At 43.8% G+C, this 26439-nt stretch overlaps 1 protein-coding gene across 2 annotated transcripts in view; it reads right to left on the bottom strand.

The window, feature by feature from the left end:
- LARS2 (leucyl-tRNA synthetase 2, mitochondrial) overlaps nucleotides 1-26439 on the bottom strand; it is a 177811-nt gene that overhangs the window by 9260 nt on the left and 142112 nt on the right. For both annotated transcript variants that reach the window (XM_011981097.1, XM_011981098.1), the window contains 5 exons: nucleotides 25883-25983; nucleotides 22844-23026; nucleotides 21056-21225; nucleotides 18819-18896; nucleotides 14986-15097 (listed from right to left, as the gene is read on the bottom strand). In XM_011981097.1, the coding sequence (XP_011836487.1) occupies nucleotides 14986-15097; nucleotides 18819-18896; nucleotides 21056-21225; nucleotides 22844-23026; nucleotides 25883-25983 (644 nt within the window). The remainder of the gene's footprint in view (nucleotides 1-14985; nucleotides 15098-18818; nucleotides 18897-21055; nucleotides 21226-22843; nucleotides 23027-25882; nucleotides 25984-26439) is intronic.

A 26439-nucleotide genomic window follows, 5' to 3' on the forward strand; every position in this document is an offset into this window, starting at 1 on the left:
CACTGCAACCTCTGCCTCCCAGGTTAAAGCGATTCTTGTGCCTCAGCCTCCTGAGTAGCTGAGACTACAGGTGTGTGTCACCACGCCTGGCTAATTTTTTTTTTTTTTTAGTAGAGACAGGGTTTCACCATGTTGGTCAGGCTGGTCTCAAACTCCTGGCCTCAGGTGATCTGCCTGCCTCAGCCTCCCAAAGTGCTGGGATTACAGGCATAAGCCACCGTGCCCAGCCTTGTCTTTCTTTTTAAAATACTATGTTATAGATTTTCTACAAAGGATGTTTTATTACTTTTTTAATTTGAAAAAATATTTTAAAATAACATTTTTTCGTCCTGTGAGATCAGTTTTTTTCTTTTAGTTTCTTTTCATGATTTCATTTTCTTCTCCATTTAACTTTCAAATCTATTAGTAATTAATTTTGTGTTTACTGTGAAAAAACATTATTAAAAAGAAAACAACATGGTCAACTTTCCAAACCCAATTTGTTGAATACATCTTCCCTTCCCTATTGGTTTGTGATTTTTCTTTCAAGATGTATTATACCAGGGACTGTTTCAAAAACTGTTCACTTCTGAGCTACTCAAAGTGCCTGTTTGCCATGAGGTAAAGAACTTGGGCCAGAATGTAAATCAACACATCGCCTCCTTCATTGAGAGGGAAAAAAACGGTAGCCGAACTCAATGGTGTCTTTGGTGACACAGCTGACCTATGAGCTAGCACAAGCTCCTTATCTTGTTGTGGACTGGAGCTGAGAGTTCCACCGACTGCTCTGACTTGCACTCTCCACCAGTCCACTCTGTTCTGTTGACCTGTTTTGGTTCTTGTGCCAGTGCCACAGCTTTATTTGTTGTAGCTTTCCATGTTTTACGACCTGGCACTCCTGCTGTAACCCTGTGTTGCCAGTCAGCCTGAGGGAAGTGAAGACTCCTTAGGAGCTGAGGATCATGTGGTATGAAAGACAGATTCCTGCTGCCCAGATGGCTCCTGTGGCCCAGGGCTTTTGCGCTTACTAATGAGCCTATTCTGGGTCTAACAGATGTGCCTTCTGGCAGAAGGAGAAAGGAGATTCCTGCTTGTTCAGATGGAATCCTATTAAAACTCACATCTGAATATGAGACGGAGGTCACAGAAGAGAGCTCATCACTTCTTTTAGTGAGCTGGCCCTGTGTGGCTTGTCCTGTGACCCAGCTGCAGTGGGAAGATTTCCAAAACCTCCGTATGGCAGTTGTACAGGATGCCTGGGAGATGAAAGGACCTTGGACACAAATGTTCTGGGCAGAAGCTGTTACAAATTCCACTTTAAAAAAAAAATGAGGAAGCCCAGCCTTCCTGGAGCAGTCAGGATGCTTATTTATAGTAGCCTGGGCCCCCGCCAACATTTCCATATAGATGGGAGTGGGGCCATCCTGTTCAGCAGTGAGGAACAGAAACTCAGGACCCTGGGTTTTATGTAGTGTTTTTGCCTCCTTGCTCATTTTAGGGAAGTAAAAAATACCTAACACTTGCGTGGAAAATACAATGATTCCTTTACGTTGTAATGCCAAGGGGAGAGGTCAGGTGGAGAGCTGGCCTTCAGGACACACATGGGGAAAGTCCAAACACAGGCTGGGAAGTGGCAAGGCCCTGGCACGCAAGCCTACCTGACAAGGTTGGCTATGGCCCACAGCCCACCCCCTTTCTTCCCCTCCTCTGGGAGAGCTGCTGTTGCAGACTTTCCCGCAGAATAACTGAAACAAGCCTCCTCTCCCCGCTGAGAGGTGGTGACGCTCCCATGTCACCAGGGCACCCCAGAGGAATCATGGCTTCTGTGGATGGCAGTCCTCTCCTGGTGGCTATCTTCAGGCCTGCCTCCACCTCATCTCCCCACCCCTGCACTCACAGACACACCAGGGGGGAAGACTCGGGGACTCTGCGGCGTCTGATCCCTGCTGTGCCTCGTCTAGCCTTGGCAATTCCAAGGAAGTGAATAGGAAGTGAGGCCACTTTGCTTTATCCTTTATCCAGAGAAATAATTTCATTGACATTATTTTGAAATAGCAACATCTGCACAGCACACACATTTCATGTATAAAGAACTATCAGAGCATCAGTGGGTATCTTGTTCTCCCCTGTAATTATCACACATACTTCCATATGATTTTTACGTTTATAATTTTGTTGAAGTTAATGAGTACAGCGTATAGAGAGCAAAACACAATAGCTACATTTCACAGCCACTTTTTATGAAAAGCTATGAAGAAAGTCATCCCAAATTATTTTATGAAGAAAAATAGAGTTGTGGACTGAGACCTCAAGAGGGAGAATTCCTTCAGAATCCCTAAGGGAGATATAGGCTCTCCCCACTGTGCTCTCAAAATTAAGGTGTTGATGGATTACTTGGAGATCATCAGTCAGACACCAGAGGCAAATATCAAGAAGGAAAAGTCACTGTAGAACTATAAAAATGGCCAGAGAAACAGAAATGTTAAGGAGATCTTACTTATTTTAAATAACTTGTATTTTGGACAAGGGACTAATCTCAAAGAGGCACACAAAGACACACACACACACGCACACAGCAAAAGAAGGACTATCACCCAAATGCCCATCACTACATTCATTGGTTAGGACACCCTATCTCTGTTAAAAAAAGAATGGAATATTGTTGATACAGAACTACTCTAAAGCACAGTAAGAGCAAAAAATGTTTGTACAGGATGTTAACACCTATATAAAGGTAGACATGTCACATCCATCCATCACATTCTTCTGTCAGATTAAACATAGCATTGGTGACAAAGGTTCTCTGGGAAGCAACTGAGTGACAGCTTAGGACACACTTTCTAGTAATGTTGAATATTTTACAAAACACGTATAGACATGCTTTTCAATTTAAAAATTAGGTTTTGCTTTGCTTTAAGAAGCCCAGACAGGCACACTGGAAACTGGACAGATTTTCTGCAGATGGTTGTAGGCACTTTTCTTCAGAAGCTGGGCACATACAGAGTGAGTTCACTCCCTGGGAGCAGTGCCCTGAGGGCAGGCCAGCCAGGGCTCCGAGTGCTCCTGCAGGCACACTCCACGCACTCTGCCACACGCAGCAGAAGGAATGCCTGCCTCAGACAGTAGTAAGATGAATGGTTGGATCTGGTTAGGTGTGTGTGTACGTGTGGGTGTTAAAACCTTCAGGCCAGCTGTGGTGGCTCACACGTATAATCCCAGCACTTTGAGAGGCTGAGGTGGAGGGATCGCTTAAGCCCAGGAGTTCGAGACTAGCCTCGGCCCTTGTCTCTACAAAAAAATCAAAAATTAGCCAGATGTAGTGGCACACGCCTATGTCCCAGCTCCTCAGGAGGCTGAGGCGGGAGGATCACCTGAGCCTGAGAGGTTGAGGTTGCAGTGAGCCGTGATCATGCCACTGCACTCAGCCTGGGCAACAGAGTGAGACCCTGTCTCAAAAAATAAATAAATAAAAACAAAAAATAAAACTTTCCATTAGAAATGAATTCCTTCCTCCCTTCCTTTCTCTCTCATGGTCTATACTATTTTTCAGAATTAGAATCTCAACACTCAAGACTTATGAGTTTAGAAAGGCAATTAAAAAAATCCTTTATTCTGCAATAATTATAGATTCACAGGAAGTTACAAAGAAATGTTCAGGAGGTCCTGTGTACCCTTCACCCAGCCTCCTCCAGTGGTCACAGCTGGCATGATTATATCACAATATCAAAACCAGCAAGTTGACATGAATGCAATCCATAGAGCTTATTTGGATTCCATCAGTTTAATAACTAATGTGTGTGTGTGTGTGTGTGTGTGTGTGTGTAGCTTAGCATAACCATGTGTAGCTTCATGTAACCACCACCAGTTAACACAGTTAAGAGCCACCATCTCCAACTCCTAACCCATGGCAACCATGAATATGTTCTCCATCTCTACAATTGTGTTATCTCAGGACTGTCATATAAATGGAATAATATGGTAGATTGCTTTAGTGATTAGCTTCTTTCAATCAGCATATTCTCGTAAGATCCATCCAAGCTGTTGCCTGTTCGGTCATTTTTGAGGATGGTGAAATTATGTCTCCAACATGAGCACCACCAAGGAGCTTGCTGTTTGGTGATCTGTCTTCCTTCCTTCCCTTCCTTCCCTTCCCTCCCTCCCTCCCTTCCTTTTCTTTTCTTTCTTTTTTTTTTTTTTGAGACACAGTCTCACTCTGTCGCCCAGGCAGGAGTGCTGTGGCACAATCTCAGCTCACTGCAACCTCCACCTCCCAGGTTCAAGCCATTCTCCTGCCCCAGTCCATCCTGAGTAGCTGGGATTATAGGCATGTGCCACCACGCCCGGCTAATTTTTTGTATTTTTTAGTAGAGACAGAGTTTTACCATGTTGGCCAGGCTGGTCTCCCGACTTCAGGTGATCTGTCCGCTTTGGCCTCCCAAAGTGCTGGGAATACAGAAGTGAGCCAGTGTGCCTGTTTGATGATATTCTGCTCTTTTACTGTTCACCAACAAAGGAACCCTTGAGTCTTTCGTCTAGAAAGAGTATCAGTGGCTCCAAATACTCAAAATTTCCCTAGGCAAGCAGCTACCACCCTCATCTAGATAGGACAGTATTATGGTAAACAAAAGAAACTTTGTGGATTCAGATGTGGTGTCTTCAGCTTCTCAGATCAGAAGCTTCAGGAAGGAAAAAAAAAAAAAAGATTTCCTCATCCTGTTTGCAAACTGCCAAGACGCTGGGTCTGTTTCTTATAAAAGGTCTCCGTTTACTCTTTAAGCAATTGATAGAGGACTGTTAAGTACTTTGGGCATCTCTAAAATGTTTCCTTTTTATCCAGGGCAATAATGGCCATTATGCCAAGAGGACTTCAAATCTCCCTTAAGAGACAGATCTCAATTCTGTTGCTCTTTGGGGAGAACTTCTCCTTTGAAAATCAGCCTCCCAGGGGAACTCTGGGAATGGCCATTTCTGAACATGCCACCTTGGTGGACCATGTTCTCTTCAGTCATTCTGGAGTTATCTTTCTAAGATGCAGGAATAAAACCGAAGGTATATGAAAGGTAAGTGGTTTAGAAAAAATGAAATATGCATAAAAACTGTCCCAGATCCTTGGGACAGGAATGACTTGACAGTCTGAGAAGACAATATTGAGGCCCTATCACAATATAGTGCTTCTGTTTGCAAAGCACTTTCAACATCCTGTTACATTAACCCTCCTCACATGCTGGGAGAGGCAGGAGGCATCGTTTCCCCATTCTCTCCTGGGGGCACCTAATGCCCATGAGTAATGACCCAGGGGACATTCCTGGTGCTTAAGCCTCCTTACTTGCCTGGGCTGTCCCCAGCTGCTCATTCAGAAAAAATGATACACATCTCATGGGGGAAAGCAGGAGACAGGTTTCCCACTGCTTCTTTGAATTGAAAAAAAAAATTAGTTGCTATAGATCTGTAAAACGTTAGGGAGGACTGCAACTGAAATGAACACAATGTCCACTGCTCTCTCCCGCTTTCCTACAAATGCCTAGCACACTGCCTGACACATAGTACATGCTCAATCAATGTTTATGGAATGACTGATGGAAACACTGTAGCAAAACTAAGATTCAATCCAGATCCACTCTTCATTATAAAACTGATCACAAAAGCCCCAGTGGGGTGACATGTAGAAAAATCACGGTGCAAAGTTTGAAATGGGCCAGTTTGTACCACACTTCTTTAGAACATGTCCTGTTGGAGATCTGGTCACAGAAATGAAGGACAGACTGACAGAGGCAACACCACAGTGTACACTGTACCACAAGACCTGCCTGGGAGAGGAAGGACCCTAGAGAGAGTAGATCCTCTGACTCCGGTATTCTAGATGCAGAGACCAGAGGGGCATGCGGCAGGGAGTTTCTGAAAATCCAATTTACATCAGTCCTTCCTGGGAGAAACAAAATGAAGGAGGTAGACAGATAATGTGGGCCAAAGAAGGAAGATGAAAGGGAGAAATGTATATTCTACGATGAGAGTGGGTGAGTTTATCACAAATTGGATCAGTATTGTTTTATAGCAAAGACTACGACAGAATTAACAGCAGACCACTTAAAAGACTTAATGTGGCGCCGGGCACAGTGGCTCACACCTGTAATCCCAGCAATTTGGGAGGCTGAGGCGGGCTGATCACGAGGTCAGAAGATCGAGACCATCCTGACCAACATGGTGAAACCCCATCTCTACTAAAAATACAAAAAATTAGCCAGGTGTGGTGGCGAGCGCCTGTAGTCCCAGCCACTGAGGAGGCTGAGGCAGGCGAATGGCGTGAACCCTGGGAGGCAGAGCTTGCAGTGAGCCGAAATAGCGCCTGCACTCCAGCCTGGGCGACAGAGCGAGACTCCATCTCAAAAAAAAAAAAAAAAAAAAAAAAAGAGAAGATAATTAAAGGCTGCAAAATAGAATATAATATGGCTGCAGCTTGTCAGGGCCTAACACCACCCTCCTGAAGTCTCTTGTAACACCGTAAAAAGAGGTGGCTGGGCGCCGTGGTTCATGCCTGTAATTCCAGCACTTTGGGAGGCCGAGGTAGGCGGATTACCTGAAGTCAGGAGTTTGAGACCAGCCTGGTCAACACGGCGAAACCCCATCTCTACTAAAAATCCAAAAATTAGCCGGGTGTGGTAGCATGTGCCTGTAATCCCAGCTACTCAGGAGGCTAAGGCACGAGAATTGCTTGAACCCGGGAGGCGGAGGTTGCAGTGAGCTGAGATGGCGCTACTGCACTGCAGTCTGGGCGACAGAGTGTGACTCTGTTTCCAAAAAAAAAAAAGACAGAGGCAACTCATTCCCTCTGTGAAGTCAGTGAAACCCTCTTTCACTAACCTAACAATTCATACTGAGAAAAAGCTAGTGTTAGTAAAATAACTGAAAATTCTATATAACCCCAGCAAATAGATTTTTTTGCAAATAGATTTTTTTCCAAATAGAATTTAATGGTATATTAAGTCTACCATGCCATGGTCAATATGAATTTATCTGAGGATATCTCAATATTAGGCAATCAATGAACTGAACACATAGGCAATCAATGAACTGAATATACATCATATCTAAAGGGCAAAAGAGAAAATTCAAAGCAAATAATACATCACCTCAACAACTGGACAACAGGCATTAAGTAAAATATAACTCCCATTCCTAATATGAGTGCTGGTAAACAAAAACAGAAGGCTGCTTCCTTAACATGACAGAGACTATCCACCCCAAACCAACAGCCAACATCACATCTAACCAGGGAGGCGTTTGTTCCATTTATATCTGGAAATGAGACCTGATTGCCTGTAGCCAGCATTCCTTAACACTGCAGAGGGTTTTCTAAGACGTGTAATAAAGAAAATAATCAGACACCATGGTATAACTATTAGAAGAAGAAAGCATCCTTATTTGCTGGTCATAGAATCCTAGAAAATCCAAGAGGATTTTACCTGTTAAAGTAAGAGAGATCAGTAGGGAATCAGGATAGAAAACAAATATGCAAATCAAAATTTAAAAAATTATATGCTGTTGGAATAGGTTCTGGAGATCGACCGTGCATCCTGGTGACTACAGTTAATAGCAATGCATTATTTAGTTGAAAATTGCTAAGAGAGTAGATATTTAACATTCCCATCACAACAAATGATATCTGTGAGGTGACAGATATGCTAATTACCTTGGTTTAATCATTCCACAATGTGTACATATATCAAAACATCACATTGTACACCATAAATATATGCAACTTTTATTTCTCAATTACATCTTTTTAAAAAGACAGTAGGCCAGGTGCAGTGGCTCATGCCTATAATCCCAGCACTTTGGGAGGCCAAGGAGGGAGGATTGCTTGAGCCCAGGAGCTCAGGACCAGCTTGGGCAACACAGTAAGACACTGTCTCTATAAAAAAAAAAAAAATACAAAAATTAGCTGGGCATGGTGGCATGTGCTTACAGTCCCAGCTACTTGGGAGGCTGAGGCACGAGGTTCGCTTAAACCCAGGAGGTCAAGGCTGCAATAAGCCCAGATTATGCCATTGCACTCCAGCCTGGAAAACAGAGTGAGACTCTGTCTCAAAAAATAAAAATAAATTTTAAAAAATTCAAAAAGATTTAAAAAATCAATTATACTAAGAAAATAATGAGTTATTTCCCTCATATATTCCAGAGGATTCAAGTTACTTGGATTAATCTATTAGATTAATAGATTAATTCTTATAGTTTATCAGTCTACATATATTTTTCTTAACTGATTAAATTTCCATGGTATTAACCTTTATTTGACACCATTAAGAAGACTATCAACTCACAATAAATCTTAACTGAAATAAAACAAATGTTGGTGTCAATGTGGTTTTACAGAAGAAAAATATACCAGCCATTATCAGTCAGAAAATACAGCAGAAAGAGATTCTAGTCTACAAGAACACAAAAGAAAAGAAAATATTTGAGGCAGACTATGAGCTGGGATTAAAGTTTGGATGAGGTAAAGATGTGAAACCTTCCTAAATTAATTCTAAGTTTAACCACATTTCAGTTTAACTGTCATGGTGATTTTGGGAAAACTTCACAAACTATGCAGAGTTTTGCTGAGAAAAATAAACAGGTGAGAAGAGTTAAAGAATTATAAGAAAAGAAATGAAGAAAGGTTAGCCTGTCAGGTGTTAAAACTGTCTGTAAAAATTCAATAGTTAAATCATCGAAGCACAATGCACAATTCAAAAACAGATCCTAGAGTGGAAGATGGAATAACTTCTCAGGAAAATAATTTGTCAATATATATCAAGAGTCTTAAATAGATTCATATCTTTTCCACTTCAAGGAAATAATTTGAAGTGAGAACAAGATTTATGCACAGAATTGTCCATGGCGGATTGTTTATGGGAGTGAAATGTTAGACACACTAAGTCATGGCACACATGGACAATTATGCAGTTTGTTTGGTTTTTTTGAGATAGAGTCTCACTCTGTCACCAGGTGGGAGTGTAATGGCGCGATCTTGGCTCATTGCAACCTCCAGCACCCGCGTTCAAGCAACTCTCCTGCCTCAGCCTCCTGAGTAGGTGGGACTTCACAGGCATGCGCCACCATGCTCAGCTAATTTTTGTATTTTTAGTAGAGCTGGGGTTTCACCATGTTGGCCAAGATGGTCTCGATCTCTTGACCCCGTGATCCGCCCGCCTCGGTCTCCCATAGTGCTGGGATTACAGGCGCGAGCCACAGCTCCCAGCCTAATGCGGTTATTTTAAAAGCTTATATGTTAAAAAAAACAAAAAACAAACAAACAAAAACCCCCAAATATTATATTCTTAAATATCATATTGTTAAACTGGAAATACTGAGAATTTAATTTTTTGCTACCCTGAGAAACTGACCTAAGCCCAGTGTAAAGCAAAGATGGTCAAACTGTTGCTCTGTGTTCTCAGTGACTCTCTGAAGTCTGTCTAGACAGGATGCACTAGGCCTCTGATGCTGAGACCACCACCACCACAGCCTGGTGCTTGAGCTCCTGTAAGACATATCGCCTTGCTCTGGGCCCAGGTGTATGGGCCCCTGTTATCCATCCTCACAGCTGCAAAGGTGTGATTTCACTCAGGATTTCAAAGACATGGGATGGGCCCAGGTTGGGCTACTCCAGTTTGCAGAATGAGTTTATCACAAAGGGATTGAAAAGTCCATATATAACATCTGGAATCATGGTATCTGCTCCTGTTTCTGTTCAGGCATATTCACAGAAGACCCAGAGAATTTCTGGAATTTGATTTGAGGATGTGCATCAAAAGCCTTAATCTTTTGTGTCTCTTCTGACCAAGCAATTACACTTAGTTATGTATTCTTAGGAAATAATTTTGCACATAAGCATTGGCTATTTAGCATTTTTTTTTTTTTTTTTTTATGGAGATGGAGTTTCACTCTTATTGCCCAGGCTGGAGTGCAAGGCGCAATCTCGGCTCACTGCAACCTCTGCCTCCCAGGTTTAAGCGATTCTCCTGCCTCAGCCTCCTGAGTAGCTGGGATTACAGGCATGCGCACCACGCCCAGCTAATTTTGTATTTTTAGTAGAGCCTGACAGCTGGTCTTGAACTCCCGACCTCAGGTGATCTGCCCACCTCGGCCTCCCAAAGTGCTGAGATTATAGGTGTGAGCTACCACACCCAGCAGCTATTTAGCTTTTTTTAAAAAAATGTATAACTATAAACAGTTTGAATGTTCAATGATAGGAAGTGCGTAAATTCAAACAATGGAAAACTGTATGACCATTAAAAATGATGTGGTAGGCCAGGCGCAGTGGCTCATGCCTGCAATCCCAGCACTTTGGGAGGCCGAGGTAGGCAGATCCCGTGAGGTCAGAAGTTTGAGACCAGCCTGGCCAACATGGTGAAACTCTGTCTGTACTAAAAATACAAAAATTAGCTGGGTGTGGTGGCAGGTGCCTGTAATCCCAGCTACTCAGGAGGCTGAGGCAGGAGAATCTCCTGAACCTGGGAGGGGAAGTTGCAGTGAGCAGAGATCGTACTACTGCATTCCAGCCTAGGTGACAGAGTGAGACTCCATCTCCAAAAAAAGAAAAAAAAAAATGATGTTGTAGAAAAGTATTTAATGACCCACAAATAAATACGTTCATAGAATATTTATGTAAGTGAATAAATCAGGTTATAAGATAACCTCTAGCTTAACAATAAAACAAGTCATCAATAAAAGGGAATGAACTACTATAAACAGAACATGGATTAATCTCAAAAGCATTATGCTAAATGAAAGAAAACAGAAATGACTAAACATTGTATGATTTCATTTATATAACATTTCTGGAAAAGGCAAAACTACAGAGACAGAAAGATGAGTCATGCTGGGAGTTGGAGTGGGTGTGCGATTGACTAATGGTGTGAGGAACCTTTTTTCGGTCATGGAAATCCAGTTCTAAAACTGATCATGGTGATGGCTGAACAAGTATATCAATTTACTGAAATCATTGAGTATATACTTAAAATGGGTAAATTTTAGGGTATTTAAATTTTATAAAGAGACATGACAATTAAAACACAACACAGACAAGTGAACACAAAATACAACACACATAGGTAAGTGAACACAATCATTTTACTTTTTCTTTTTTATGTTTTATGAGACAGGCTCTTGCTCTGTCAGCCAGGCCGGAGTACAGTAGTATGATCCTGGCTCCCTGCAGCCAGGAATTCCTGGGCTCAAGTGATCCTCCCACCTCAGCCTCCCGAGTAGCTGAGCCTACAGACACATGCCACCATACCCAGATAATTTTAAATTTTTTGTAGAGATGGGGTCTCCCTATATTGCCCCGGCTAGTCTTGAACTCCTGGGCTCAAGTGATCCTCCTGCCTGGGCCTCCCAAAGTGCTGGGATTACAGGTGTGAACCACCACACCCAGCCACCACACCCACTACCTGATCTGCAGTAAGACGCTGACAGTGGCTGTTTATTTCTAGAGGGTGATGGTAAGCAGATTTCTATTCTCAGTCCTTGTCATCTGGGAACTGGTCTGACAATTATAGCTGGGCCTCAGTGTTATAAGAAATTCACCAGTTGTGCATAGCTAGGCCATATTATTCTCCTCTTCAACACAAATGATCTCACTGAACACCAACATCAGACAGTCACACCGACAACATAAAAGGAGACCAAAACAAGACCACGTCATAATTTTGTCAAAGCACAAAGACAAGGTCACTGTGAAACACACAAAATATCAAACATCCCCTTCTCTAGGCAAATACGAGTGACTACTATTTCTTTACTAATTACAACTTTATCCTTGCTCAGGTGTACCTCCCTAGAGATAAGATTTCTTAAGATACCAATCACAAAACTGTCCCCACTTACTGACAGCACTCAATCTAGAGCAAATCTTCACTTCCTGAGACCTTTCCCCAAATTATTCTACCAAAGCCCAAATTCATTACATAACAGGTCCTTCCTAATACCCTCTTACTGAGATGCCCAATGTCTCCCCCTGGTAATAAACCCAACTTGTTATCTGAAGGTGTGTTCCTGGTGGTCTCTGGCTGGAGAATGCTAATAGAATTGCGGGTTCACAGAATTTCACCTGAGATCCTCACTGCCTTTGGCTGGAACCCTTGACTCAGAAACAGTGCACGCATCTGAGACCCCCTTGTGTCTCTACCTGGATGAGGTGCCACTCACCCTTGGCTGGGAATTAAGTTCATGCTGAATTGAACTCCAGGATTTCACTGAAGCTTTTAGTGTTGCACTTATCTGATTTTCTTAAGAATAGGTCCCACTTTGGACATTTGGTTTTTTGATCAGAATTCTATTGTTCTTTGGTAAAACTGTTTTCTAGCAACTAACACCTGCTGGCCTAATGACCTACCTATCTGCCTGTGTACTATCTTGAATGTTGTTTGTCTATTGGGAGAGGATGGGAATAGGTCCCATAAATTTGTCCCTGAGCTGGCCCTAAGGGTGAAGTGGTCAGTCGGTTACTTCTTGGAGACACACTGTGCCCCGAGTCACCACTGCAAAATCTCATAATGACTTCTTCCTCAGTCTTGTTCTTGTGTTCCTGAGAACTGCTTTTATGTTAGTTTTGTCCGCCGATAATCAGGAGGCTTTGTCTGGCTCCTGATCAATGATGACTTTGATCAAGCACCAAGACGCAAAATTCCACAAGCACCAACTTGTGGATGTGTTGAGGCTCTCACAGGGTCTTCTTGGTCTTTTCAACCTAAAACTGCCTCCTCCACCACAAGAAGCACATCCTTTCTTTATGTTTTCTAATTACAGCCCTAACTCCTGTGCATATCTTTTTAAGTGCCACAAGTTTCCAAAGACAATTTGGAATGACAGTGATCCCTTTGGGGAACTTCTGATATGAACAAAATTGTTCATTTGAGAGGTTCCTTAGAACAAAAAGGATAAAACAATTCTGACTATCCAGTGGTATGATTTCATTAATTGGTATGAGGTTTCTAAACACAAATTGGACTCAAAAATTCTCCCTTAAAGATTCAAAATGTGAGAAATTTAAAAACGGTTTCCTCTGTAGATCCACTGAAAACAATTTCAGTTCTTCCCATCTTTCCTCAAGTCCTTTGTCTTTACGTTCAAAACCTTGCTCAACCCGTGAAATCCTTATAATTGCCTTCTCCTCCTTTTCTCTCATTCCCCTCGTACTTTAAATCAGTTGCACTACCTCATCGTCACTTAAAATTGCAACCCCTATGAAAGAGGCATCTGACACTGACTGGTAGGAGTATTTAAGCTATGTGGTTGTGTTTCGCTCTGCATGCTATTATTAAGGACTTCCCGAATTCCAGAATGGAAAGACAGGAATTCATTACAGAATTCAGACTTATCTTGGATACACTCAACCCAGGACTCTCTGACCTCTTCCAACTAAGCCACCTGTTGGAGGGGGCCAGGAGTTGCAAAAGCTTGGTTTAAAAAGGGTAACTAAAAGAGTAACTGGAAAGACCCAGAAGATGACTTAAGACACAATGAAATACACTTGTACTCAATCGGGATGTCTTAAAGCATATAAAGTGGGCAAAATCTGTTGGGAGCTACACCATATCTCTTTTCTGCTAAAGTAAACTGGACCTTGATTCAGTCTTGCAAGCAGCAAAGAATGAATCCAAAGGAAACTTCAGAGTCATACCCATCCAAATCCTTACCCAGTTTTTAGAATTAGTTCCTGATTTCCAAAGCCCTTTCCACTTTTTTGGTTGATGCTTAAAGTCAGAAATTGTAGATATGGTACATAAACACAAAACTGGCTGGCAAATCATCTCACTGCGTAAACTTCAGTATTTGGCTGAACAAGTTTAATTTTAAAGTGGCTTTAGATATCAAAAAGGATAAAAATCCAAACCAAGCTCATGGGTTTACAATGAAAGCAAATTAAAACAGATTTGCTCTTCCTCAAGGAATGAGAAACACTTCCTTTTGACAGAGACACTTATACTGTAAAAAAGGGGACCCTGGAAAAATAACAGTCTCATCTTAGCTAAAAAGAAAAAGGAACCACTGCTCCTCCTGCGGAATTAAGAAGTAACTCTGAGGGAGATGGTGGGGCCCAATTCCCAGCGATTCCCTGAAATCAACAAGGAGCACTACGTTTTAAAGTAGAAAGCAATAAACAAGGCTTTGTGAGAGACACTGGCACTACTCTGTCAACTATAAATCCTACTGTAATTTCCACCCATCTCCTGTAGGCATAAAGCTGCTTGGATGGTGGGAATTTCACACAATCCTCAAATTCTTCTTATCACTCAAGCTTACACTGAGACTCGTGGTTTGCTCAACTGAACAACATGTATTTCTTCTCTGTGACACCACATCAGTAAATTTAATTAGGAGAGATCACATGCATTTCAGATGACCTATTTCTAGAAACATCTGAAGACTTTCCTATGCATGATCCTTCAGGAGCTCAATTAATGTCACTTTGCCCCTCCCTATATGCTTGGCCTAATCCCAGTTTGATGATTATGTGAAGTCTTGGTTTTGTCCAGGCTAACGTTCCAATGATGTGGAGAGAGTGCTAGGGGCTGAAATTCAAGCAGGCAGTCAGGCCTGCTTTGATGCCTAGATTAGGAATAATTGGTGAAAAGTGCTGAATTACAGTGTAAGTTTAGACCTATAACTTAATTTCCATCTGTAGAGTGGTACTAAACATGAGTTTCTATCTTAAAAAGACCATGCAGGTCATAGTATGTGGATACTGGGGGGCTGAGTCACAAGAAGGGATTAAGGTGGTAACATCAACACCTGCATTAGTCTGGGCACATTATTCAAAGCAAGGAAGTGTCTTTCCTTTTGGTAGGGGTGACCATGTGGATGAAATACTACCATTCAGAGTACAGCACAGACAGGCTGATGAGTACAGACGCCAAATGTTGGACCCTATATCTGAGGACATCTGAGTCCCGAATGATGTTCAAAAAGAGGCTTGGGCAAATTCTAGTTAGTAGTAACTGGTCAAACAAGGACTCTGCCACGTACCTGCCCAGATCTCTGAGGTTATGTGAGGGGCCATTGGAGCAGCCATCACCATCAGGGCACACAGAGCATCCTCAAACTCAGGGCTATGGAGAATGACTCTCTGAGAGGCTTGCTAAGGAAGAGAAAAAAAAGTAAGAAGACTGAGATATACAAATAAGCATGGGTAAGAAAGACCATTAATGTATCTGAAGTCCAGAGACACAAGCTGGTAGGAAGAAACTCCCTTTGCCATCCATTTCTGCTTGGGACAAAGAACTTCCCCTACTTAATGATAGCCCGAAGATAAACTACAGCAAGCCAGGTGTGGTAGCTCATGCCTATACTCCCAGTACTTTGGGAGGCCAAGGCAGGAGGATCACTTGAGCCCAAGAATTTGAGACCAGCCTGGGCACTACAGCAAGACCTCATCTCTATGAAAAATTAAAAGATAAAAAAAATTAGCGAGGCACAGTTGCACACCTATAGTCCCAGTTACTTGGGAGGCTGAAGTGGGAGGATCACTTAAGACCAGGAGATCAAGGCTATAGTGAGCTATGATTGTATCACTGCACTGAAGCTTGGGCCAGTGAGACCCTGTTTTAAAAAAACAAAAAACAAAACAAAACAAAAAAACTAGAGCAGCAGCAACAACGAATACATGATGTTAACTTATTTAGTCCTCACCACTCTTTGAGGGTGGTATTCTTACCCCATTGGACAGATGAAGCAGCTAAGGATCAGCGAGGGAGGGCAATCTGCCCCCAGGCATACTGTGGCCAAACTCTTAACCACTCTGCTAGGTTTCCTCTGCGCTGTAGGTCCCCAGAGAAATGCACGGAGACCTGCTCAAAGGTGTTAAACTGTGAAACACCCAGGGCAGGGGGGACTCTCTACCCTACTCAGGGACCCCTATTCTCTTAAACACCTTTGGTCAATTCCAGCAAACATGGTTGTGTTTAGCTCTGTGTGTTATTATTAAGGACTTCTCAAATTCCAGAATGGAAAAAGAGAAATTCATTACAGTTTCATTTCAGTTTCTTGCTTTATTTTTTCTGATAAAAAACTAACACTCAGCACAGAAAATACAGGAAATGAAAAACTACTCATAATTATACAACCTAGAAAAAAAGGTATATTATATCCTCGTCTCCAAAAATGCAAAAATGTGTATATAGATGCTTATTACACATGTAACATTTTCAGGATTGATATTCTTACCGTATGAACACTTTTTTTTAAATTTTAAAAATTATTATTTTTTTTTATAGAGATGGGGTGTCTCACTATATTGCTCAGGCTGGTCTCGAACTCCTGGGCTCAAGCCATCTGGTGCCCTGGCCTCCCAAAACGCTAGGATTACAGGTGTGAACCACTGCACCCAGCTCATATGAACACTTTTGTATCTTTTTTTTTTTTTTGAGACAGAGTCTCTCTCTGTTGCCCAAGCTGGAGTGCAGTGGCATGATCTCAGCTCACTGCAACCTCTGCCTCCTGGTCCAAGCAATCCTCCTGCCTCAGCCTCCTGAGTACCTAGGACTACAGGTTTACAGGTGTGCACCACCACACCCGGCTAATTTTTTGTATTTTTAGTAGAGACAGGGTTTCACCATGTTGACCAGGCTGGTGTTGAACTCCTGACCTCAAACGATCTGTCTGTCTTGACCTCTCGAAGTGCTGGGATTACAGGTGTGAACCACTGTGCCTGACCTTGTGTCATGTGTTTTTACTTAATATTATATGATAAACAGTTTCTGATATTAAGTATTCTTCAAGATATGATGTTAATGGTGGTGGCACATTCCTTTCTTATTGATACGACATCAGTCATTTCCCAATTCCCCCATCAGAGGACATTTGGGGTTCTGAGTCTCTGATTATAAATTATCTGCAATGAACACTCCTGGATCAGAGGATATAACACAATCAACCTGACAGCCAGAGTACTTGCTGGCAAGGTTACATCAACCACAGCTATCACTGGTGTGTAAAAGTCTATTTTGCCATCTTTGCAATAACATGGGGAATAATGATGCATTTATTTTCATTTTTTTGAGAGAGGGTCTCACTCTGTCACCCAGGCTAGAGGACAATGGCAACAAACAGCTCACTGCAACCTTAAATTCCTGGGCTCAAGGGATCCTCCCACGTCAGCCTCCTGAGTAGCTGGGACTATAGGTGCATGCCACCACAGTTGACTAATTTTTAAATTTTTTATAGATGAGGTCTTGTTATGTTGCCCAGACTGGTCTCAAACTCCTGAGCTCAATCGATCCTGCTGCCTCGGCCTCCCAAAGTGCTGGGATTACAGGCATGAGCCACTGCGCCTGGCCCTGAATAGTTATGTTAAGCATTCTCAGCAAATTTGACAGGTATTTTAAAAAAAAAAAAAAAAGCACCTTGTTTTAAATTTGCCTTTCATGATAATTAGAGAGGCAGATTTTTTTTTTCTCCACAAATTTATTGGCTATTTCTATATAATCTTCTGGGAGTTACTATCTTTTCATATGCTTTGACCATTTTTGGTTAGGTATTTTCATATTAATATGCGAGAGTGCTTTACCTATTAAGGACATTAACCTTCTGTCTGATATATAATTTTTTTAACATACTGAAAATGTCAAGTTTTATGTAGTCAAATTTGAAATTTCTTCCATTGTTCTTTTTTATCTTTATTTTGCTTTTTTAAAATTACCTTTTTTGTTTTATTTTTAGAGACAGGGTCTCCCACTCTGTTGCCCAGGATGGGTTCAAGCAATCCTCTCGCCTCAGCTTCCCGAGTAGCTGGGGCTACAGGTATACGCCACCACATCCGGCTAATTATTTTATTTTTTTGTTTTGTTTTTGTTGAGGCGGAGTCTCGCTCTGTCGCTCAGGCTGGAGTGCAGTGGTGTGATCTTGGCTCACTGCAAGCTCCGCCTCCCGGGTTCACGCCATTCTCCTGCCTCAGCCTCCAGAATAGCTGGGACTACAGGCGCCCGCCACCACGCCTGGCTAATTTTTTTGTATTTTTAATAGAGACAGGGTTTCACCATGCCAGCCAGGATGGTCTCGATCTCCTGACCTCGTGATCCTCCTGCCTCAGCCTCCCAAAGTGCTAGGATTACAGGCGGGAGCCACTGCGCCGGGCCTAATTATTTTATTTTCTATGTGGCCCAGGCAGGTCTTGAACTCCTGGCCTCAAGTGATCTTCTCAGCTTGGTCTTCCAAAGCGTTGAGATTACAGGCGTGAGCCACCGTGCCTGGCCCCTACTGGTCTTAAAAGCTTGGAGAGGCCTTCATTTTAAAAAAGCATTTGTTAATAGCTTTAATGAATGCTTTTGTTGTCCAATAGCTAAGAACATTTGTTGACAAGTCCTTTCCCTGGCAAGAAAAATGGCAGTCACACTTAGCAAGGAGAAAGTCCATACTGAAAAGGCTGACTTTTGGCATTGGTGAGAATGATCCTGATCCATGCAGGTTAAATGAATATCAAATGTAATGATGCTGAGGAGGTATCACAATTCATTCAGGAAATCAGACAGCGAGGGTGTGAAGAGCCAGAAGACAGGGAGGCCTGAGTCTGGTCTGAGATTTGTCACTAATCAACCAGACATGTCATCTAACTTCCCTGGGTCTCAATGTCCTCATCTGTAAAATATTGGGGGATAAGGGGGTTTGGACCAGAAAATCTTTAAGAAACTTCCAGTAATAAAACTAGGTTGTGACTATGGAAAAATGTTTTCTTAAGATAATCAAGCCACACCTAGGTGGTGACACAGTGGGGGTGCTCTCTGTCCCTCTTGGGACCCTGTGGGACCCCTTGCCACACCTCTCCCTCCTCCTCTGCTACCAGCAAATGAGGACAGGCCACTTACCAAGAGGGCACTGCTGAGTCCCATCAGCTGAGAAATTGCAGAATTCAGTGAGAAGTCCTCTGTGAAATGGGTGGTCACCTATTGGTAAAGATTCAATTATTCACTTATTTCAAAATTCTTTTAAGTTTTCCAAAAAAGACTAAATTATCAAAACAAAAAAAAGGAAAATGAATTGGATGCAAAGATATTTATATATATATCTACTATCTCAAATAATCGCTATGTTTCATCTGCACAAATATTTTTAAAATTCAAAGTCAACACTGTTTCCACTGTTTAAGACTATTCTTCCACATATCTGGGATACTGTTGGTTCTCATAGTAGGTGTTTAGAAAAACAGTGCTAGCGGCTGGGAGTGGTGGCTCACACCTGTAATCCTAGCACTTTGGAAGGCCGAGGTGCGTGGATTACTTGAGGTCAAGAGTTCGAGACCAGCCTGGCCAACATGGTAAAACTCCATTTCTACAAAAATACAAAAAATTAGCTGGATGTGGTGGCGCATGCCTGTAATCCCAGCTACTCAGGAGGCTGAGGCAGGAGAATTGCTTGAACCTGGGAGGTGAGGTGAGCCGAGATTGCGCCATTGCACTCTAGCCTGGGCAACAGAGCAAGACTTCGTCTCAAAAACAACAACAACAACAAAAAACAATGCTAGTAACATGAATAGGAGGCAGGACCCACTGATGGACAAACTCAACATAACAGAAAATAGGAGTAAAGGATGTCACTTCTGCTTGGTTATGTGGCTTAACTTCACAGTGATGGTTTTTAGTCTACGGGATAAGGTTAATTTTACTTTTTTTTTTTTTTTTTTTTTTGAGACAGAGACTTGCTTTGTCACCCAAGTTGGAGTGCAATGGCGCAATCTTGGCTCACTGTAACCTCTGCCTCTTAGGTTCAAGCGATTCTCCTGCCTCAGCCTCCTCCCAAGTAGTTGGGACTACAGGTGCGTGCCACCATGCCAGGCGAATTTTTTGTATTTTTAGAAGAAATGGGGTTTCACCGTGTTAGCCAGGATGGTCTCGATCTCCTGATCTTGTGATCCGCCCGCCCTGGCCTCCCAAAGTGCTGGGATTATCGGCGTGAGCCACTGGGCACAGTCAATTTTACATTTTGAAATGTACAGTCAACCTAAGAACATTAACACAACTTGTCAGCTTTTTCATATTTCTGTGCTTTTCCATTTTGACTACAGGCAAGAATACAGAAAAGTTACACATCTTTAAGGATGTCAAGAGTTTCCAACTTGTTGAAATAATCCAATTCTATTATCTGACAGAATAGAAGAGTTTGCCAAATCCAGGGAGAAAATATGCAGTATGAACTCAATCGCTCAGGCATCACTCAGACCCCTACATTCATTCAGGGAGCTCTGTTCCTCCACACGGAGAGGGTACAGAGGACAGAAATAAAGCGGAAGAAATGTCAACAAATGAGACCATGCTGGACCCAGGGCCATTTCAGGTTATACAAACCAGAGAGGCAAAAGCCTGCCATGCATCATTATCTTCATTATCAGAGTGCAGATGAGTGATGCTGATTAACTTTATGTCTGAATCAGCATACTTTTTTTTTTTTTAAATCAGCTTAAGAAGAATTTGGGATATTAGATACCCATTATAATGACTCAGATTTGCAGAAGTTAACCCACAATAGTTCACATGGATATTGTGTAACAAAGCAACTGAGTGGGAAGGTCCTGGCTATGTGGAGGACTGGGATTCTAATCTCTGCTCAGTTCCTCACTAGCTGCGTGACGTTAGGCGAGATATCTGGACCTCATCTCTGTCCCCATCTGTACAACGAGGAGGCTACAGAGGACAGTTTCTGAATGCCCCCGTCAACTCTAAAACTGTGTTTCTGTTAATGTAACACATACGGTGTCATCCTGGATGGACAGGGTGATCCTGGGTTTGGTTCTCTGCTTGGATGTGTTAAATGTGGAAACGTGGAAAGTGGCAGCTTCCTGAGACCCAGGATGGACAAATGTGAGACATCATCAGACAGCCATTTCCTGAGGGCCTCTCTTTGCATTAGAACGTATGCACTGGTGATCCACCTTGGTAAACTACCCAAAACAGCAGGGCCAATCACTCAAAGCAAGGACCACCATCGCCAGAAAGGAAGACCCACAGTGGCTCACCCCACGGCAGGCAGGGCCACAAAGACCACAGGCAAAGGTTCCCAAAGAGTGCTTGGTTACAGAGTTAACCACTGGAACTGGGGAGTTTCTGACCTGAGAGATGACGGAGTTCTTGTACTCCCAGAGCTTCCTGGCCTCGGCTTTCTCCTTGTCACTCAGCAGCTGAGGCTGGGGAGCGTTCCCAGAAGCCCTGGCCTCAATAAACCTAGTTGTCAAGGCCCACAGTCGTTGTTGCCATCTCAGCACCCCAGGAAGAGCATCAGCTGAATTCAGCATCAGTAAATGAGAAAGAGAGAGTGCACAACATAAGGGTGATGGACTTGGTATAACTAAGCGGAGAAAAGCACCTGTGAATTGATGTGACACCTCACTGCACCCTAATGGATTCCTCTGAGGGCAGGCTGAAGGATCCTCCCTGGCTTTCAGTGTCTGAGAATTCAGACCAGGACCAATTCTATCTCATTTTAGCACCCAGATTCAGGGGACTAGATGGCAGGGCCACTCAAAGTGCCAGCCACCAACGGTCATGAGCTCAGAAGCTTGGTCAAGATGAGCCCTGGTGCCCTGCCACCTTGATTAAGCAAGCTTGCTGGGACAAAAATGCCATGGAGCTAACATGGTGCTTGGGAGACAGCGCTGACTCCTGCTGGTGCGAGCTCTTATTCTGTGGATAGCATGACTGTGCTTGCAGCCACGCTGCTATAGAGTCTGAAGTGCATTGACACAATCCCTGTCCTTGCAGGTATGTGTGTTTTCCATATTTTACACAAGCTCATCCAATCCAGCTGCTGATCTGATCTTCTGGTAAAGCTGAATTGGCTTTACCTGGTGGCCCTGGGTTACACCAGTAGCCAAATTAGGGTCAGTCCAGGTCCCTGTACTCTCTGGCCACTAGGCTAGGCATCCTCAAGCCTGAATGCACAGCAGAACCTTCTGGGAGGCTTCTTAGAAAGATTCCTGGAGCCTGTCCCCTGGGTTAGGGGTGGGAGCCAGAACCTCCACCTGTCTGTGCTTTGCAAGCCCCCCAGTGATTCTGAGGCAGCCAGTTCCAGGACTGGCATCTGTGACCACTGTTCCAGACCACACTTCCCACTAGCCACAGTACATCAAAATAAAGTGATTTCTCCAATGACATGCATACTTCACACAAGGCTCAGGATTTCAGGCATCTGACTTCCTCTTCCCACAACAACACTTAGGGCAGATCACATGAAGTAAAAATGAATGACTGTTGGACAGGTTTATTGTAGAATAGCCAGATACTCAAGATTATTTTACTTCATGTCATTTTAGTGCTAAACAACTCTGGAGAGGCAAATCTCCCCCAAGCGGGGAGATGGAGGGTGCTGTGGGTGACTGAGAGGCCATAGGTGACACCAGGCCCAGGCCCCTCCAGGGGCTTTCTGGATTGGTGAGGGAGAATGACACTGTTCTAGAAAAAACCTTCCAGGGTACATCAAGTAAGAGGGAACTGGCCTCTTGGGACTATAGCAGGCCTAGGAGTAGCTCAGAAGCCAGTCTGTCTCTAAGGAAACCACTCTCAAAGCGAGGTCCTTGTAGAGGGTGCACCAGAATCACCGCTGAGCTTGTTCAAAGGCCACCTGCTGAGCCCCATTCTGGAGGCTGTGTCAGCAGGCATGGGCGGAGCACTGGAGTCTGCATCTGCAACATGTTTTCCACATGATTCTGAGGCTCGCTTACTTTTGTCAACACCCGTCTAAGAGTGGTGCAGGATGCTGGTCAAGCTGCTACTTGCTCTATGGAACTGATTCCTAGAATTCTCTACTACTGTCTTCAGCAAAGATATTTCCTTCCTCAAATTCCTTCAAAGTCCAGGGCAGATCACAAAGGAAGCAGGTCAGGAAGAGGAAGGTGACTTACTTTTCACATCCCACAAGATATCCTTCTCAGGAGGGGCGGCAAAAAGGATGTAGAGCCGAATCGTGTCGATCCCATACTGCTCCACAACTTCTTCTGGGTCCACCCCGTTGTGTTTGGACTTACTCATCTTCTCCCATGTCACCTCTAACTTCTCTTTTGTTTTTGCATGAACAGGAACGGAACCTAGATGCCAAAATAATCCATAGGTATGGTATGTGTGATTCTGAATTGCTTCTACAGAAATAGCGTCAATAAGAAAAAACTGGGTGAGCGATGGAAAGTGTCCATTTGAAGAATCACACTAATTCACTTAACAAGCCGCTTTCTCTCCCCCTGTATTGTTATAAAAATATTTTTATTTTTAAATGAATGAGGCCCACCTTCCTCTCACAAACCTTCATGAACAAACAGTACAGTTATAATGGCCTGTACCAGCTTTTTCTGTAAAACAATTTCCCCCTTTACAAGTAAATTATTTATACACAAAAAAGGAAAGTAAAAAGTAATTTTGAAAAATTCATACACGTTGCTGTTTTCTTGATGGATCAAGGGTCTCTCATGCAAGTTGGCAGCCTGACCTGTCCCATGCATGCTGCAGTCACCAAAACATGATCTGGTACTCTCAGGGCATATGGAATTTACTTACCAGGCTCATGGTAAATGTGGTGGTCCCTTTGTGGTGCCAGCCACCCATACCCTGTTCTTTGGAACTGTCTCCTCCCCTACTCACATACCACTGGTCTAGATGGTGCTGATGGAAGAGGTCTTAAATGGCCACATTTGGATGATGTGACCTTGTTGCCAAGCCCTACTGGAGAGGACTAGTAAGGGCACCTGGCAAGGCTAAGCCTCTATCTCATGAATTGGAGCTAAGAGACACAGAAACTCTATTTCCATGTTGCTGAGCACTGGAACCATCCGGTCCGAAAGAGATGGGGCAAGATTTACCACTGCATCTACCCAAGGTCACTTGTTAAATTGAAACTGCGGAGAGCAGAATCCAAGTCTAGCAGATGAAAGAGAACAGGGCAGAAGAATGGAGAGTAGCAGGAAGAACTAGGAACTAGAGAGCTGAGAAAGAGAAAAGGAAAAAGGAGTGGCTGGTGACTTCCTATGGGCAGTAGGGCCTAGCTCTATTTCCTGCAACTGGGTTTGGGTGGATTTCTTTTCCTCCCAGCCAAATAATCTCTGACTCCAACAGCAACCAAACTAACAGGGGACCGATGTACAGACCTAAAAGCCAACTCCATGCTTCATGAGAATTATATCCATGAAGGAGACAGAAACCTGCCCTTGCTGATCAAAGTATTCTCACCTAGTAGGCAAGACTACGTGTGAAGAGAAAAGATGTTCACAATACTGCCTGACCCCATGACAGCAGAGAAGAGGAGACTGAAGTCCTAGAGGTTTATCCAGGCTATGGTGAGACTCAGGGAACCACTGGCCCCCTCTACTCTGACCCAGGCTGTGTCTAGACCTTAAAACACTGTTGTGCAAATTAGGAAAAATGTATCTTTCTGGGCAGAGAAGTTGACCAGTTAGAAAAAGTCACCCTCTTTTGGCAGATGTGGCCCTGAAATGTATGACTTGACAAATGGCTGCATTTCAGGCCCTACTGAAATCAGAGCCTTGGCTTGGTTCTTTCGTGTAGTGCACAAACTGCACAGCTATACATGGGCAGCCTTGCCCCTTACAAAGAACACTTCACTAATTGTGAAGCTGAATTCTATGTGCACCTGAATTTAGCTCTTTCCCTCTGTCATCCATGCTGGAGAAACACTGCCAGTTCTGCTTCTCCAGCTTCTTTTTCTCCCACGGACCGTGACAAACCTTGATATATTTTGCTTTGCTGAGGTAACTGCATCGACTGCTTCCCTAAACCCTGTCTCTAATGTTTGCCTGGAGAGGCTGCCTCCCATTTACAGGGTTGTTGCGTGACCTAATCTCATCCATTCTGTACTGGTTTTTCTAAATGTAATAGTCACAGTGCTGGGGGTTTCTCACAGCTGTCCCTATACATACCGCATATTTCCACCTGTTTTCTCTCTCTCTCTCTCTCTCTCTTTTTCTGAGACAGAGTCTTGCTCTGTTGCCCAGGCTGGAGTGCAGTGGCATGATCGTGGCTCACTGCAACCTCTACCTCCTGGGTTCAAGCGATTCTCCTGCCTCAGTCTCCTGAGTAGCTCCGATTACAGGTGCATGCCACCACACCTGGCTAATTTTTGTATTTTTAGTAGAGATGGGGTTTCGCCAAGTTGGCCAGGATGGTCTTGAACTCCTGACCTCAGGTGATCCGCCTGCCTTGGCCTCCCAAAGTGCTGGGATTACAGGTGTGAGCCACCGCACCTCGCCCCTACCTGTTTTCTAACATGTCACGTATTCCACGTGTGTGCTGGCTGCATGTGATGCATCCTCACCATGGAACCTGAAGATCTGGTGATCCTCAGGGTGACAATGAAGGGTGAAGTGTAAAGGGTAAAGGGTGAAAATGCAGAGTGTAGGGAAAAGGCTTAGGACAGCTGGGACAGGAGGGAAGTTCGGGGAGTCACGGGGAGGTGTTTTACTGGGAAATGCTAAGAGGGGGCTGCTCTGGGGTGCTACGAGTAAACAGAGTGCTGCCCCCTAAGGTTCTGAAATATGCCACTAGACCACGTGGGGAGAAACACTGGGAGTACCCCAGTTCTGGAAGAATGTTTCTTGGGCCTGGGGGTTCTGTCCCTGAGGTGGGCTTTCCAAGATGGTCTGGGATAGGAGGTGATACCCCAATTGACTCTGTTACATACAAATGAAAACCCTGCCAGAAGCTGAGGTGGCACCTGGGCTCAAGGGGGCTGGGGCAGAGGAGCAGACGGCCAGTCCAGGACCAGGCTTCAGGGGGCGCAGACCAAGAGGGAGCTGAGGCTTAGAGACCACACGGCCAGCAGGTCTCTCCCGCATCCTGCCCCACTCTAGAGGCAGATGCCTGCTTGCTCAGTAGCTCTCAGGCCTGGCCTTGGCTCTCTGGGAGTACCTGGATGGGACCGGACGGGCCATTCTTACCTGTGAGATCCACTTCCTCTCCCTGTAGGTACTGTCCAGATGGTAGGCGGAATGTCTGCCCCTTGATAAGGCCTTGAGCCAGCAGCTTATGAAAAGGCTCCCTGAGGAGAGATAACAGGAAAAGGAAACAGGAGGAGTGGGACATGAAGTATTGAGAAAACAGCAACACAGACCTTACCTTGGATGGGCAGAAGTAGCTGCGCCTCATAAAAGCAGGTGAGCTGACCGAGGCCACTTATAAACCCAGCTTAAACAAATGGCTCTTTAGAAATAAGCGATGAGAAAATAAATTCAGGCCGTGTGTGGTGGCTCACACCTGTAATTCCAGCACTTTGGGAGGCTGAGGCGGGCGGATCACCTGAGATCAGGAGTTTGAGACAGCCTGGCTAACATGGTGAAACTCCGAATGTACTAAAAACAAACAAAAAAAATTAGCTGGGCATGTTGGTGGGTGCCTGTAATCCCAGCTACTTGGGAGGTTGAGGCATGAGAATCGCTTGAACCACGGAGGTAGAGGTTGTAGTAAGCTGAGACGTGCCACTGCACTCCAGTCTGGA

This window comes from Mandrillus leucophaeus, unplaced genomic scaffold (assembly GCF_000951045.1).
Source record: "Mandrillus leucophaeus isolate KB7577 unplaced genomic scaffold, Mleu.le_1.0 Scaffold22, whole genome shotgun sequence".
Lineage (NCBI taxonomy): Eukaryota > Metazoa > Chordata > Mammalia > Primates > Cercopithecidae > Mandrillus > Mandrillus leucophaeus.